The sequence below is a fragment of the Betta splendens genome, chromosome 9, assembly GCF_900634795.4.
Source record: "Betta splendens chromosome 9, fBetSpl5.4, whole genome shotgun sequence".
In the NCBI taxonomy this organism is placed as follows: domain Eukaryota; kingdom Metazoa; phylum Chordata; class Actinopteri; order Anabantiformes; family Osphronemidae; genus Betta; species Betta splendens.
In genome coordinates, this window is record NC_040889.2 from 2,912,589 (window position 1) to 2,928,274 (window position 15,686).

Below are 15,686 nucleotides of genomic sequence, written 5' to 3' on the forward strand. Positions count from 1 at the left end.
TAGTACATAAAATGACAGGACTCTTGTCATTAATTACATTCGTTTAATGTTTAGTTCCAAGGCATCTTTGAATACAATTACTTCACTAAACTAACACAACACTGTTTCTAGCTGTAGGCATTTATTAGGTATCAAAACAAATCAAATTACAAATAACAAGAGGTCTGTAAACTCTTTTGGATTCTTGTCTTAAAAAAACCTCACCAGACCAGAAAGTTTAGCTCAGCAGCGAAATAAAATACTGACGTTTACAAGCTTAAGTTCATGACAAATAATGGGTCAGCAGAACAAACTAATTCCAGTGTGCAAAGTACAAACCAACCAATCTGGCTGCCAGGTTTCATCTGAACAAGAACACATAAGCAAGCAGGAGCTAAAAACACAATTACAAAGGAATGTCACACATTTTGTCTGTTACATTAAATACTACATGAATTTACTTTATCAGTTGGTTGTTTTTCCTGATACGCTAATGATCAAATGTGCCATTTAATCACCAGTGTAAGACCTTAATCACCTGGTCCTATGGTCACTCACGCTGGTCAGGGATGAACTGCCTTGCTGAGTAAACCATTAGTGGTTTTTGACTTCAGTGCAAACAGAGCAGGCCAGACAAAAACAGCTACATTTTTATCATACATTTTCATTTCACAAATCAGTTTGTGACTCTTAAACTGCAATTCAAGTGTTTTATAAAAGCGGTGTTAGATCCAAAAGAAGAAAAGCTGTCACCGTCTTTGTATAAAAAATTTTTGGGGGGGTATTTTAAAAGTCTAATTCACCCATAGAGTGTCAATGACAGAACCCCACTTGGTGTCTTTTATTGTGAAAGGGCTTTTCAGCCAGATGATCTGGAATCAGAGCCATGCACTGGTTGTGAGGGACATCCTCCATTACCACCATCATGATTATGATCATAATCATCCTCGTCTTCTCATCATCTTCAAACAAAATGATCGCAGGGATCGTTTCCTCATATTCTGCGTGTACATGTATCAGGTTCACAGGAGCAGAGGTGTGTGTTCTCCCGCTGGCTCCACGCGTTTCGTCAGCTGCCGGAGCCTGGCAAAGACGCGGTCGAACAGTGGGGGGAAGTGATGGCTTGGGTCCAATACGTTGGTCCTGCGGCGCTCGCGTTCCTGCAGCCACGTGAGGTACGGGCTGGGGGGGAAGAACGGTCGGGAGTGCTCCCGGTAAATCTGCAGGACGATGCCGCCCGCGCCGAGCACCACCCACACTGTGATCATGATGTAGTCTAAATGAGACGCATAAAGGGAGAGTAACTACTGTGCTCATTTAAATCCATTTTATTTATCACTGTTGAGTTTGACAGGAGCTGAACTTACCTATAGTTTGGAACGGTACGTCAGTGAACATAGGGCTGAAGTTGCTGTTGAGCAAGCGTTTGAGGATGTTCATGGTGATGTAAGACAAGCTGGTGTAAACGTAGGCGTTAACGGCCAAAACCACGGCATAGCCTCCAACGATGCCGCAGGTGGTGATGTTTCCCTAAAACACAGAAACCGGCTCAGTTTGATGTCCTTACCTTTAACTAATAAGATGGCCAATAGATGGCGCCACAGGAGTAAGCGGTGATGATTCCCTTACCTCTCTGGGCCACCGCATGAAGAAAAGTGGAACTATTATTACAATGCAGGAGAACGTCAGCCAGAAAACTACATTTGATCGCCTAAACACATCAAGGTCGCCTGAGGAAAAGAAAAAAAAAAGGATGTATAATGTTGCCTTTCTCAGATTTTCTGCTACTCTAGTGTTGTCATTGTTTCCTACCAAGCGGAGTGAAAAGGACAGTGGAGGCAACGAGGAAGCCTAGAATGAGGCCAACGACGACAACACAGGCCATGACGGAGCCAAACCGCCACCAGCTCATCACCAGGATGACCCCGCCCACCACGCCGATCACCGCCGCCAGGGTGAGACGAACTGTGAGACGAGAAGAACTGTTTGTGGTGCTGCCTTCACGTAAACAGACGAAAAGACTGCAACTGATTCAAGTGTGGAAGAGAAGAAAACTCACTGTTATAGTCCAGGTCTGTGGTCCGTGTGATGAGGACGAAGAAGAAAAACGCTGCAAAGCTGAAGCCCATGCAGAACAATTCTGGGTGTCGCAGATGCAGAGGGAAAACATCAGACTGATGTAAACATCCAATCAGCACAGACATGTGTCTTGAAAAAGCACATCGTCCATAAAGGAGAAAGATTCATCACATGGGGACACGCGACAACAATGTTTTCATTTTCACATAAACCACATCCACCAGATGACAGCCGTGTGTTTGGATTGGAACTGATCCGATGAGGAGCCCCCCCCATCTAACCCATACTACAGTAAAGCAAGCATCACACTACTAACCACATTTGAAGAAGTGATGCCCAAAGAAACAGACAAACAGGCCTGCTAAGCCAGCGATGGTGAAGAAAAGCTTTGTTGATATCTTTCCTGAAATCACACACACATATGACCCACGATCAGTTATCATCATCATACATGCAAAACTAGTTGGCAAGGCGGGAGCTCACCTAGTGTTTCGCAGCTGTCCAGTGTCGAAGCGAAGCTGCAGGCGTAGGTGTGGACGGGGACGTACGCAGCAGATGTGTTCAGCAAGGGGTCTCTTACCACGACCGTGTAGAGGACGCCCTGCCCTGGGATGGAGTTGAACACGGCGGTGGTCGTGTCAGACGACGACAGGGTCATGACCTGCAGGGAGAGGGAGAGGAAAAAAATATGAACTCAACAAGGACAGACCGGATTCTGCCGTCGCCAGGCGTCGTTGGCTTCGTGCCGCCCGTACCCGTCTGCCGTTGGCCATGATGCCATCCATGTCGGCCACAGCCCGGACGCCGCCGAGCAGGCTGCGCTCCGACAGGTCGTTCTCGGGTAGGAAGTACTGGTACACATCGTATTGCAGCCGCCAGCGCGTGCTGGGCTCCGTGGACTCGTCGCAGACTGGAGGAGATTCCCCTCTGAAGGAGAGTGGACACAGTCAGGCTGATGGAGAGGAGGAAAACCTCTTCCTACGCACTTTTAAACACATCAGAAATTATGAGCAAATGCCATTTGAGCAAACTGCAAAGGGCAAACGACAGCAAACAGGGGAGCGAGAAAACCTGTGTGATGAGACTAAGAATGAAACCTGGTAGTGGTTCATTGGTGAAACGTGTGAACTCTGATTGTGGGAGGTGTGAGAGAGCTTTAGCTGTAACAGAGGCCTATTTAAAATGGCTAGTGGCAAAGATCTGTTTGTAGAAAATCTTGTTAAGATCAAAATAGAATGATATTGAATAATTTCTATTCACCAGACAAGACCAGGCAAGGTGCATGTAAGGCAAGCTTTCTTTGTCTGACATCGCTAACTGGTTGAGATTTACAGAACGCTGCGCCAGTGAACTACAGCAGCGAAATGCTGCAATCAAAGCTGCTAGTACTGGTGCAAATCACTGCTGGCAATGAGCTTTTTAGCTCAATTGGCTCCAAGACGTGTTGATCAGAATTTCCAAGCGGTTCAGAACAGAAATGTTTCACTGTCTGGTGGCTGGTGAATAGGAGGGTTTTGGCTCCACAGAAATGTATGATTCAAATGAATACCAGCACTGTGCCACACGAGGGGTGCTGAAGTTAATAGACAGAACTCGACAGGAAACAGAGCGTCACCTCGCATATCCTAGGTTGGCTGGCGCAAAGCGTATAGATGTCTCGTAGATGTTGTAGTGGATGTAGACGTTTGGGTCAATATCGAGGTTAGACTCTAGATTGCAAGCTCCAGGGACCGGGGCTAAAAGAGAAAATCACATCATTAAACCGGAGAACATTAAAAAAAAGCCCTGCAGTAATTCAGTGCACTAGGAAAGCAACCACAATGCACAGTCACGACTTGCATGAGCTTCCTTAGGTCAAAATCACAGTCAACTCAGAGTCACATCAGTATTTTTGCAGCGCAAGACTCGGGTTTTGCGGAACCATTAGTTGACTTCCTTCTTTGTAACTACAGGCTAGAGAAGTATTTATATTTAAGACGTACCAGTGCTGGAGTACACGAAAACCACCCCGGTGCCCGTCACGCTGTCGCCATAGGGAGAAGACAGGAAGAAGGAGAGAGACACTTGGTTCACCTGCAGCGCCGACAGGAGCCCAGTGTCCGCTGCTGTCAGGGAGAGATCCTGGGTCGGTACCTGAAGCGCAAAAAAAAAAACACAACTCACAGAATGAGCATTTTGGAACTAGATCAACAGGAAAGAAAAAGGTGAAGAAGAATGCCATTAATTAAACCAGAAGTGATCTGGATGTGTGTTCTTGGCAGGAGAAAGGAAGCGGGTCACATGGTTCACCCACTTCCTGAGGACCAGGACCGCGCTGCCTGAACTAGTTACCAAACAAACAATATGACACAACTAGTTCACGCAGTTGCTTAACTTGAACATGCCGTTGTGTATTTGTTTTCCTCAGGCCCCGTGACCAGTGAGACCACCAAATCTGACACGCATCAAACTTGGGGTCATAGGCTCACTTTTGTGGGTCTTCATGCTTCAGTAGGGCCTTCGCTCAGCCACTGCCTCTCACAATAAGGAAGGATTTGAAATATGTAGATACACTTTCACCTGACACTTCAGACACACTTCGCACGGTTTCAAGCGGCGTGCAAATTAACGAGTGTGGCGCAACAAAGGTCCCTGCCCACATAGTACGACTCTTAACCCTACAATCGGGTCATTGTGTAACACCGGCCCCTTTTCAGTGTGGTCTGCAGAGCTGCTTCACAGGAAATGTCCACCATCAGTGCTTGAAACCCAGATCGGTTCACAAGAGCTTTGGTTGTAACAAATGCAAAAAAAAGTTATTTCTAACTAGGAGTGAGTGAAAGTGATCCAAATAAGGAAACAAGGATGGGAAATTCAAGTGAAACACACCACTCATTAAGCTTCTTTGTTTCTCAAGTTTAGAGCGCACTTCCTCACTTTCGCTGAATTTCCTTTCAAGCTTGTTTAAGTGATAGCGATCAGCCTCATATCAAGATGTAACATTTGTCTGCATCTGCTTCTGAGGCTACAGGCGGATTTTTAGATTGGCGGGCAAAACGAGGCCAACCTAGATCGGCCCGCTTGTCCCTCTGTGCTGCTTGGACTCAGCCCTGTTTTTTTCCTCCCTCGAGATGTCTGGGAGGGAGGCCAAAAGGTTTTCCCTCAGGGCCGCCCTGTCTGCCACTCATGACCACAGAGCCGTGAGTCAGCTGACTGCCACTACAACCCCCCCCCCCCAGTGGGATCAGACGACCTTACACACAAGCTCTTGCTGATCAATTAGAGGTTGAACTAACTGGTTGTTCATAGCTTTCCATCGAGTTTAATGCAATCATGGTTGATTTTTGAATGAATTAATGAATTGACCTGCCTCTACACCTGCAGCGTAATGTTATACTTTGTCATACAATCCTCAAATTGTAAAACTAAGTCACCACTTAAAAGGAATCCAGTCTTGATTAACTAGCTCGAGCTGTAAATTCCTTGGGACTTGGTATGTGCTAAGAAGCTGCAAACATGGAGCACCAGGGGATGTACTGCACTGTACTCATTAAACTAAACTACTGATAGCTGCCCTTACATCAGCATCAATCATATCCAGCCTGTAATTGTATAATGATGGGATGCCTAAGGAAACTTAACCCTTTCTCACCTGAGTGTAGGAGAGGGTGACATTACGGTGCTGCGTGTGGAACTGCAGGGAGATGAACGCAGCCTCTGGTGGGATCCTGGACACCACAGCCTCCACTGTCTCGTTCTGCGAGATGTTGACATTCTGGAAGGTCCCTGGCAGGAAGATCACGCCATCTGTGACGGGGAGGGGTAAAGTATGGCTTATTTTCACAAGTCCCCCTAATTTGTATCAGTAGGTTTGTTGTTGTGTATTGGCATATGGTTATCATTACAATACAGCCAAATAACCAGAGCTTGTATAACAAGAGTACATAAAAAGGACCTTTGACCCTTTGTGCCATTCATACACAAGCACAGCAGTCCTTCAAGGAGGGATCTCCCAAATAAGACAGCACAAGTGCTGCACCTTACTGAAGCCCACCATGAGTCCTTTCGCAAAGGGCTACTTTCAGTGGAATATAATAAGAATAATGTAATAATAAGCTGAGCCTGTAAACCTGACTATAATTTACCATGGCAGCTGTTGATTTCAGATTTGCCGGTTGGCTAAAAAGCCACAACCTAAAGCCTGTGCACGGTGAACAGCATGGCAGCAGTGACATAAAGTAAAGCATTCGCTTTCAATACATCACGGTGTCTGCAGCATTAATGTGGAAACCTTAGGGCTGACTGGATTCAAGATATCATCCTGACATGTTTTCAGGCTTTTATTAAAACATAATTAACTAACTTCTAATTTATCAGCTTATCAGTAATGATCAAGGGCCTCACAGTTAAGCAGTGACACCTAAGCTGATGCATAAAACCACGAAACTTGAACAGCAGCAATCTACTAATCAGATCTAAAAGTAGTTTTTGGCTTGACTCATAGAAAACAGCAATGTGTATAATAGGCAGCACTCTTCTAAATAATCTGTCAAGGCTAGACTAAAACGTAAAGACACGCACCCTTCTATCTTCAAACTGCTCCGTGTCACTGTGAAGCTGAACTTTCCTCGCCGTTTTATCTTTCACTGATCACTCTGATCAGCTGCAGCGTGTCTCAAAGTCTAAAAAGGGTGGTTGCAGACTCTTTCTGCAAAACATCATCTGTTTGTGTGCACGCGTTTGGTTTTAAATAATGCGTTTGCTGATCCTCCAAGATAAGCATTAGATCTCATGCACTAGATTTCGCGGTGAGCTGTGTAGAAGTTCTGTTTGTGGATCAGAGTCCGGCTCCCTCAGTGTTTAATGCAGACGAGTGTGATGTCACGCGGGCTAAAATTACGCTGGGAATCTATTCAGATCAAGTTTACTTTGTCAGTACTGTCTGTCAGTGTCAGACAGTACTGGAGCTAGAACAACCACAAAGTATACGAAATTAACATCCTATTATGTTTACTACATTTACTAATATATATATATATATAATTTGATTTGATTTTTACAACAATTAATTACACACATAACATTATGTAGCATTCAGCTAAAGCTTCATAGCAAGTTTAGCCGACTGACGTTCAGTGATTTACAGAATACACTGTACAGGAAGACAAAGGCAACTCATCGCCTTGATATTCCAACCTGTCCGACGTGCTGCAAAACATATAACGTAGCTCGAAAAGTGAAAGTAATACAACACCAGGTTAGGTCGAACTCACTGTCAACTTGAGCCTGAACTTCACGGATTGAAGGCAGCAAAAGCAGCGGTGGCAGCAGCAGCAGGAGCGGCCACCAAATGAAGCGACACATCTTCGATTTTGGTTTAATTCACAGCTTAACGTTTCAGTAAAAAATCACTGGCAGCCTCGAAGTTTCCTGTGTTTGGGTGGTAGGAGTCCCTGTAAACGCAAGCGTGACATGCTTGACTCGAGCAACAAGCGCAGCAAAAACTGCCCTCTGCTCTGCAGTAGCTTTCGCTGCTTTGACGAGCCTACGTGTTCCCGCGAGAAGCGTGTTCGCGATCCCGCGATAACTCCGCCCGCCCCTCGCCGTTGCTAGATCGTAGCTCCAGTGAGGATGTCTCACAACCACAGCTTGCAAATCTCTATCTTTTTGCTTAGGTTTTGGTGAATTTACATCCGATGGTCTAGATCTTAAATATTATACTATATATTATGACATGTCGCCTATAACGAAGCTTTTGTATCATGTATGCATGATATGGCGTTTAGTTTGTAGACAACAGCAAAGTGCGACCTCTCTAATATCATTTCTCACGAATCAATTATACCAAGCAAATATTTTGTGTAAAATTATCTTTAAAGCAGCACAAATGACAGCTGTTGGTTATAATTAAAAAATAAAAATAAATAAAAAAAATTTTTGTGCTTCAGCCATAAAAATATAGCCTGTGAGAGGAAGGTGTCTTATTAGACATTTTTAGCTCTAGCTCTGCTGCAGAAAGAGTAATTAAGCATTACAGCGTGTGTTGATCATAGTTTTCTATTTATAGGCCATTGGTCACAACAACAATAAGAGGATGAGTGAAAGTAAAAGACAGGTATCTGTACTTACAAATACACACACATCAGCTCAGCAGAAACAATTTCCTGTTCACCGATTTATTCCAACCGAAGCCCTTCCTTTATTCATTTACACTACACAGGCACCACAGGCTCATGCACACTGGCAAAATTAGGAAACAAAATAGAAGTACCAACAGAGATTGAGAAATACAAGTGGACACACTTCTTGTCTGACTCATCACATAGGTTTCAGCTTTGGAGAGTCATGCTGTAAATGCACCAAGAGAATGAGGAGAGGGGGAATCACAAGATCAGTGGGGTTAAAGGTGAAGTGGTAAGTGGCAATACACACTGTACACAGTAGTAGCAGCACAGAGAGGTGGACTGGCAGTCGCCAGGAACTTCAACTCTTTCGTGAGCTGATGTCTGCGCTGGTCAGCAACGGTGATAGCGATGTGCTCTCTGATGCGTCTTCCCTTTTTAGAACCAGAAAAGCCTCACGACTGATTCCCAGCAGTTCTCGTAGTCCCCTGTTTTCCAGCTAAAGAAGAAATGTACACATCAAGATGTAATAATGCCATGAATACGTAATGGATACTACCCTCTCATTTAGGGAAACTTTGCTTATTAGTAGCACTGGATAATGTAAAACTTAAAATGAGAACTCTTGTTAAGTTGTCAGTAACGGTCCCTGTGAGCACATGTCAACCAATTGCGTCACAGGAACAAATGCAATTGTAACTAATCATATGACAGTATTCTTAAAAAACAAACAACCTGTGCTCAAAATATGTACAGCAATAGAAGCAGGTTAGAGATCTATCAACTATATAAGGTTACAGTGGAAAAGGGACACTAACAAAAGGACATGTTTAAAGGCGTATGATCAGTTTTACTCTTTTTTTTCCTTTTTGTTCATGGTGATCATGTGGCAACCAACATCAGTAGTTGCCACACTCATTAGAGAAACCACAATTGTTTCTCTAATGAGTGTGTTCATACCCTTTTAGTTCCTGTTAACTTAACAGTCTTAAACAGGGATCTAGTTGTATTGAATATCAGACTAAAATGGATACAAATACCCATACTACTACGACTACCCCTACAATAATGTTATGGGGTATAACAAAATATCACCACACTATGATACATTATATTAATTTTCGAAAACACTATCAATTTTTATTTAATTAACAACAGCGGTTCATTTGTGTTGACCTCTTTGAGCTAGTAAGCTCATAGAACAAGGTCACATCAAGTTTACAAATGAAGGCAGTAAATCCATATATTATTTTAAACAGCTAGGATTTAATGTGAAACACGTTGAATGTTTGCTTTTACCTCCAGCTGTTTAATTCTTTCCTCATCATCACATATCCGACCCTCGTCCACCTCTATCGCCTTCTTCATCACTGAGGCCATCTCATTGATCTTGTCTATGTGTGCCTGCATTTCCTATGAATGACAAATACAAGTGTTAATATGTATAAATACAATATAACAAATAATACTTAAAAGGCCCTTAAAAAAGGTAGAAGTGAACTTCTCTTTTTCTCTTACTGTGGTGTGCTGCTCCTTCAGTTGTGTGACGATGGCTGGGTCATCCCTCTTGCTGGCCATCAAGAGCCTAAACACCTGCTCTCTGTATTTGGTCATGATGAGTTCTAATGCAGACTGGTGTTCTTCCAAAGATGTCCGTAGCTCTATGGGAAGGATATAGAAAGTTTCTTTTTGAAGAACACAATGATGGAAGTCAAACTAAATGATTAGGCTCCAAACCTATTTCACCCCCCCACCCCCGTCCAAAAAACACCCATTAAAATAAAATAAGTATAATGTGATTACAAAATATTGCCTTACCTTTATTTTCCTGCTGGAGCTCCCTGATCTGACGATTCTCCTGCTGGATTCCCAGGACCAGACTGGAACGAGGTCGGTGTCGCGCAACTTGGTTCAAAGTGTCAATCTCCTCCTGGTACTAAGAAATAACAAGGCCAATAACAACTTTATTGTTTCAGTACAACTCTTTATATTTTCACATTTGTAATATCTTAGCTCATTTTAGATGTCTTTCCTTGATAACATTTATCTTTAATAATCCAAAGCATTACCTGCTTCATGGCCTCCACTCGCTTGTTGAGGGATGTTGTCTGTTCGATTAGCATCTCTGCAGCATTGTCATGGTTACGAAGCCTTTCCACTAGTGACTTGGCATCAGCCAGAACCTTGTCTAAGGTGCAGTTCATGCCTAAGAAGATACAGGCCATGATAATGAGGAACTAAATGTTTATTGACACTTATTCCATCAATATACATCTGGATAATCCATGAATAAACCAGGTTAACCAGTAACCCAACCCTTTTAATGTCTTAATGATAACCTAAAATTATTGCAAGGAAACACCTTTTATCCAGCCCTTATTATTCCCATTGGCAAGCCTATTCTTTGTTTTGTTTTTTTTAATTTGATTTGAAGTAAAACCTATCATGTCAAGATATTCCACAGGCACAGTGACACTATTTGTTTAGAGCAGTCTGTGTTTTACTACTTCTCAAGTTAGCATCCAGGCATACTAACGTTTTAGTATGATAAAATAAGAAGGACAATTAAAGTGAATAACCCTGAGGACTAAACGTGTAGTAACCAAAACCACCACGTCCTTAGCTCGTTGGATGATAGCTTGAAAGAATTAGCTGGCACATCAGCTGACATCACCTTGCTGTAAGTGACAGACAGTTTCTAGTATACTAGGCTATATTTATTTTAACTCTAGTAAAAGTAAAGTTATACATGTATTATGTTTTGGATGAATTAACCTGGTGCAGCAACATTAAGCAAAAGTGTTTGTTTACAATTAGGCTAGCTGGCTCATTAACCACACTGTAATACAACTATTTAAAGGCTAAAATTGTTAGTCGGACTGAAAGGTTGGTATTGTAATGAAAAATAATCAAATAGTTGTACCTGGAGAGCCTAACGAGCAAGACATTAAGGTTCGTAACCCGTTACTTCCTGTTGATGTTTGGTAGCTAAATTAGCGGCAGCTACAAGACAGCATTAGTCTCCATCAAGGAGCAACACGTAGATTCGGATTCAGCTCTTTTCTTTGTTGAAACACAGCAAACTGAACAGGTCTGTGACTACTAAACTGTGAAGCTCAATCTGTGCAGTATCCTGAGAGGCTGCTACTGCTAACTTTACGATAATATGCAAACAGCAGTTTTCAAAGTATCGCCCAAGTACGCGAGGTTTTATGCGATGACGATGGTCTCGCGACAGCAACGGCGGGATTTAGCTTTATTATATAAACATGGCGGACAGGCTAACGCAGCTACAGGATGCAGTCAATTCCGTAAGACAAATTTTAAGTTTTAAAGTATTTCTGTTGTGAAATAACAATTTACGTAAATGAAAGCTAGGATTCTGTATATTATTTAGGGGTGTACGTATTGGTTTACTTTAACTTTAGCTAAGTCGTTGGGTAGCTAACGAGAAGGAGGCCCGAAACGTTAAATAACACATATTAAGATGGTTAAACTCTGTTTTAGCGTCATATCTCGTACAAAACATTTGTTATGGCGTCATAGTGGTAAAATATAAGGTTCTGATTGTTGTTCAGTATTAAACTTGGTAGACAGGTGGTTTATTGTAAGTGTCATCTATTACGCTTTTGCGTTCAGCTTGCAGATCAGTTTTGTAACGCTATCGGCGTCCTGCAACAATGTGCTCCTCCTGCCTCCTTCAGCAACATCCAGACGGCTATCAACAAGGATCAACCCGCAAACCCAACCGAAGGTTGGTTGTTAGTTTATATAATTCATATTGTTAGCAACAGCATTTTCTCTAATTATCTACTATTTGCTACCTCAAGGCTGTTTTTTAAAAAAACTAAAAAACACATCTGTGTACTAGCTAAAGTTTTGTTATACATTTTATTGCACGGATGAAAATCAACCCTTACAGAGGGAGGAGGAATTGTACAGGCGGATGGCCACCTTTCTCACCACCGGTGAGGTGTGGAGGGGGGTGGGAGATGTTGTCTAGGATAGAGAGGAGTTTGACCAGCATCCTCCTCTCCGCTACAGCATGCAAGGGGTCCAGCTCCACCCCCAGAACAGAGCCAGACCTTCTGATCAATTTGTCCAGTCTGTTACTGTCTGCTGCTTTTATGCTGCTGCCCCAGCAGACCACAGCATTAAACACTGGCCAGCACAGACTCATAGAACATCCTCAACATGGTGCTGCAGACGTTAAAGGACCTGAGCCTCCTCAGCAAGTACATCTTGCTCTGAACCTTCTTGTTCACTGCTGAGGAGTTCTAGTCCAGTCTATTGTCCAAGTACACTCCTGGGTATTTGTATTTGGCCACACCTCTCCACCTCTCAGGTTTTTGCTGTTCTGAATATTTTGTGGTTGAGGTTTTGCCTTCAGTCTGCCATCAAAGCCTCAATACTCTTAAGTTACAGTAAAGTTACTTCATTTTTATCTCTGGCTAGAATATGCTCAGCTGTTTGCGGCACTCATCGCCAGAACAGCCAAAGATGTAGATGTGCTCATCGACTCTCTGCCCAGTGAGGAGTCTACAGCTGCTCTGCAGGTCAGTTCACACCGAAGCATTGCTCGCACAAAAATGTGTATCCACCGTGTTTTCTTTAAAGTCTTAACAGCAAACTAGAAAGATATCTTAATATTTTTTACATGGCCAATCCTGGATTTATCCTGCTCTATGAAAGTGTTTAAAGCATCAAAATTAGCTGAACTGCATTCAGTAGTTTTGCCTTTTAGCCAAAAGAGGGAGCCAACAGCTACTCTTTACATCGACTTCTCAAGACTCGGAGGCAGCAGGATGTGTATATCACATGATTTTGTGTGTGTGTGTGTGTGTGTGTGTGTGTGTGTGTGTGTGTGTGTGTGTGTGTGTGTGTGTGTGTGTGTGTGTAGTTAGTTAGTTAGTTAGTTAGTTAGTTAGTTAGTTAGTTAGTTAGTTAGTTAGTTAGTTGTGTGGCTAGCCTACGCTAGGGTCAAGTGCAACACCGTTGCGTTCTCTCTCTCTCTTTCTCTCGATATATAGACCTTGGCCATTTTTTGTATGATAGGTTTTGTCCTTATCTATTATATCTATTTTTTTCTTTGCACCAAAGTGGGACAGTTCGCAATTTCATTGTACTTTTATACTAAGTGTGACTGTGCAATGACAATAAAGCTTATCTTTCTAAACCTGTATTAAATGATTAGTGTGAAAGCTACTATAGTTCCATGTATTTATAACCTTTGAGGTGAGAAACCCCTCTTGTGCACACATGTAATTATAAAACATATCTCACTCATCGTGACCTTTTGTCAGGCTGCCAGTCTACGACAGCTGGAGGATGAAAACCATGAAGCGGCAGCTCGTCTAGAGGAGGTGGTTTACCGCGGTGACATGTTGCTGGAAAAGATCCAGAGTGCCCTGGCTGATATTGCCCAATCTCAGCTTCGGACCCGCAATGGGGCACCCAACCAGACATCGCCAACAGAATCCTGACCTGCATGATACAAAACTCAGTTTTGAACTCTGTTATATTGTGACCTCCAATTAGAATCCCACCAACTCAAAACGACTGCCTCACGTCTGAGACTAAAACACTAGAAGCTGACCACTTAAGCACAAGACTCTTTCACAGGTCTGGATATACCTAGGAAAAAATGAGGCAGTGACAAATAATTTTTTACCTTTTTTTTTTGCCCTTCAAGTCCTTTGGATCAGAAAGGGTCATGTCTGAAACCCAGCTAGAGAGGAATAGAAGAGTTCTTTCTCATACATTGTTTTTGATTTGGGATTTTGTTATTTTCTTTTTTTTCATGACTGATCTAATTTGTTTTGCAATTTGTATATGTATAGTTAATGTTTGTCTCTGTAGTTATGCAGAGTTATACAGTTATGTCTCTGTATGCATTTGTAGATATTTATGAATAAAAAGAACATGCTTGTAATTTCTTTTAGTGTTGTTTAAATTACAGAATTTTTAGTATGACTAAATTTCTGTTTATAGGTAAGGGTGTGTCAAATGTACATTGTCCTTTTGCATTCTATAAGTTTACTGTTTAATTTCAGGTAAGACATGATATTTAGAGGCGGTGCGGTGGAAGGTTCTGGGTTCGATTCCCGGAGGCGGCCTTGGTGACTTTCTGTGTGGAGTTCTCACGTTCTTCCTGTGTTCTCTCCAGCTTCCTTGTGCAAAAGATTTGTATTAGGTTGATTGGCCTCTCCCCATTGCCCGTAGGTGTGAGTGTGTGTGTGTGAATGGTTGTGTGTCTCTGTGTTGCCCTGCGATGGACTGGTGACCCGTCCAGGGTGTACCCTGCCTCTCGCCCATAGCCAGCTGGATTAGGCTCCAACACCCCCGCATATGGGAATAAGCGGCTTGGAAGATAGTTGGATGGACATGATATTTAGATGAACTGCTATGTGGGAAATAATGTCAAGTTGGTAAGGCGCTAAAACAGGAAGGATTCTAAACAGTGCCCTGAAATGCCACTACCGGTGATTTAAAGAACATACAAACTCTTAACACTTATCTAATTACTTTTTACTCGTTACGTTTATTGTTGTGATTCATCAACTTTGATGAAATAAAGTTTCCAATTTTCCAGAGATACTAAAGTAAACAGCCTCAGTAGAAAAACTAACTTAACAGTTAAGGTGTTTAAATCACTATAAGTAGGAGTAGCCTTGCTTCCATTAAAGATGTGGCTCAGTGGCCTGAGTGCTTCAGGCTGCAGGCCAGACAGTTAATAGCTCAAATCTAAATATAGGTGCTGTGACACAGCTCAGTGGGCACTGGTGATGTGAGAAATATAAAAACAGCCTTGTTTGCTGGACACCACACCCAGACGCGTTCGCAGACTACACCCACCTGAATGTGCACTGACACCATGACTCTAACAGTCAAAGCATTCTACCATCCAAATAAGGACATTTACGGCAGCATCTGAAAGTCTGTCTTTTCTCTCTCTGTCATGGTCAAGAAGATCATAGAGGTATTGTTGTGACAGCGGGAATTGGAGTATTCTTTGCCACTGTCCTTCTTTATGTCTTAGACACATTCATACTGTGCTAAAGAAAGAGAAACATTCCAAATAGGGTGAACAAATTTTTTAGGAACTTTGCAGCGAGGACGGGAGGAAACTAGTCAATTTCCTTTGGAATTTTCCTACTTTGAAAAAGTGTTGAAATGCGAAACAAATGGTCAGTGTTTAGTTTTCCTGGTCAATGATATATTATTCTTTCATTTACTCCTTAAATAGTCCTGTACAATGTCCATGGTATAGATTTTGGTATTCAAGCTTTTGTGATAACAATTCAATTATTAAAATGCCCTTTCTAAATGTGTGGGAAAGTTGTGTGAATTAAACTTTGTATTTTTATTACATTATGACCTTTCATTGACCTTAGATACCATCTTTGAAAAATTAGCTATTTGTGAAAATAATCAATATTTTGCAGATACATTTATGTGAAAAACATGAAGACACATTGCAATATTAAAACATATCTTTTGTAATATTTTGAACACGATATTAACAAC

General features: G+C 42.3%; 3 protein-coding genes across 3 annotated transcripts; 1 reads left to right on the plus strand and 2 right to left on the minus strand.

The window, feature by feature from the left end:
• Positions 1 to 23: 23 nt before the first annotated feature.
• Positions 24 to 7,593, minus strand: tm7sf3 (transmembrane 7 superfamily member 3). Its single transcript, XM_029160423.3, has 12 exons — positions 7,311 to 7,593; positions 5,690 to 5,844; positions 4,041 to 4,191; positions 3,674 to 3,794; positions 2,814 to 2,985; positions 2,542 to 2,719; positions 2,375 to 2,461; positions 2,039 to 2,119; positions 1,792 to 1,944; positions 1,609 to 1,709; positions 1,347 to 1,509; positions 24 to 1,255 (listed from the first exon to the last, which is right to left on the minus strand). Exons 1-12 carry the CDS (start codon positions 7,399 to 7,401, stop codon positions 1,002 to 1,004), a joined length of 1,707 nt encoding a protein of 568 aa, XP_029016256.1. The 5' UTR covers positions 7,402 to 7,593; the 3' UTR covers positions 24 to 1,001.
• Positions 7,594 to 8,197: 604 nt separating this feature from the next.
• fgfr1op2 (FGFR1 oncogene partner 2) lies at positions 8,198 to 11,223 on the minus strand. The gene is made up of 6 exons (XM_029160525.3): positions 11,083 to 11,223; positions 10,229 to 10,365; positions 9,978 to 10,095; positions 9,678 to 9,820; positions 9,459 to 9,572; positions 8,198 to 8,658 (listed from the first exon to the last, which is right to left on the minus strand). The coding sequence occupies exons 1-6, from the start codon at positions 11,105 to 11,107 to the stop codon at positions 8,521 to 8,523; spliced, it is 675 nt and encodes a 224-aa protein (XP_029016358.1). The 5' UTR covers positions 11,108 to 11,223; the 3' UTR covers positions 8,198 to 8,520.
• A 66-nt stretch (positions 11,224 to 11,289) lies between these two features.
• On the plus strand, positions 11,290 to 14,091 carry med21 (mediator complex subunit 21). Its single transcript, XM_029160544.3, has 4 exons — positions 11,290 to 11,470; positions 11,799 to 11,913; positions 12,615 to 12,715; positions 13,463 to 14,091. The coding sequence occupies exons 1-4, from the start codon at positions 11,429 to 11,431 to the stop codon at positions 13,640 to 13,642; spliced, it is 438 nt and encodes a 145-aa protein (XP_029016377.1). The 5' UTR covers positions 11,290 to 11,428; the 3' UTR covers positions 13,643 to 14,091.
• Positions 14,092 to 15,686: the final 1,595 nt, after the last annotated feature.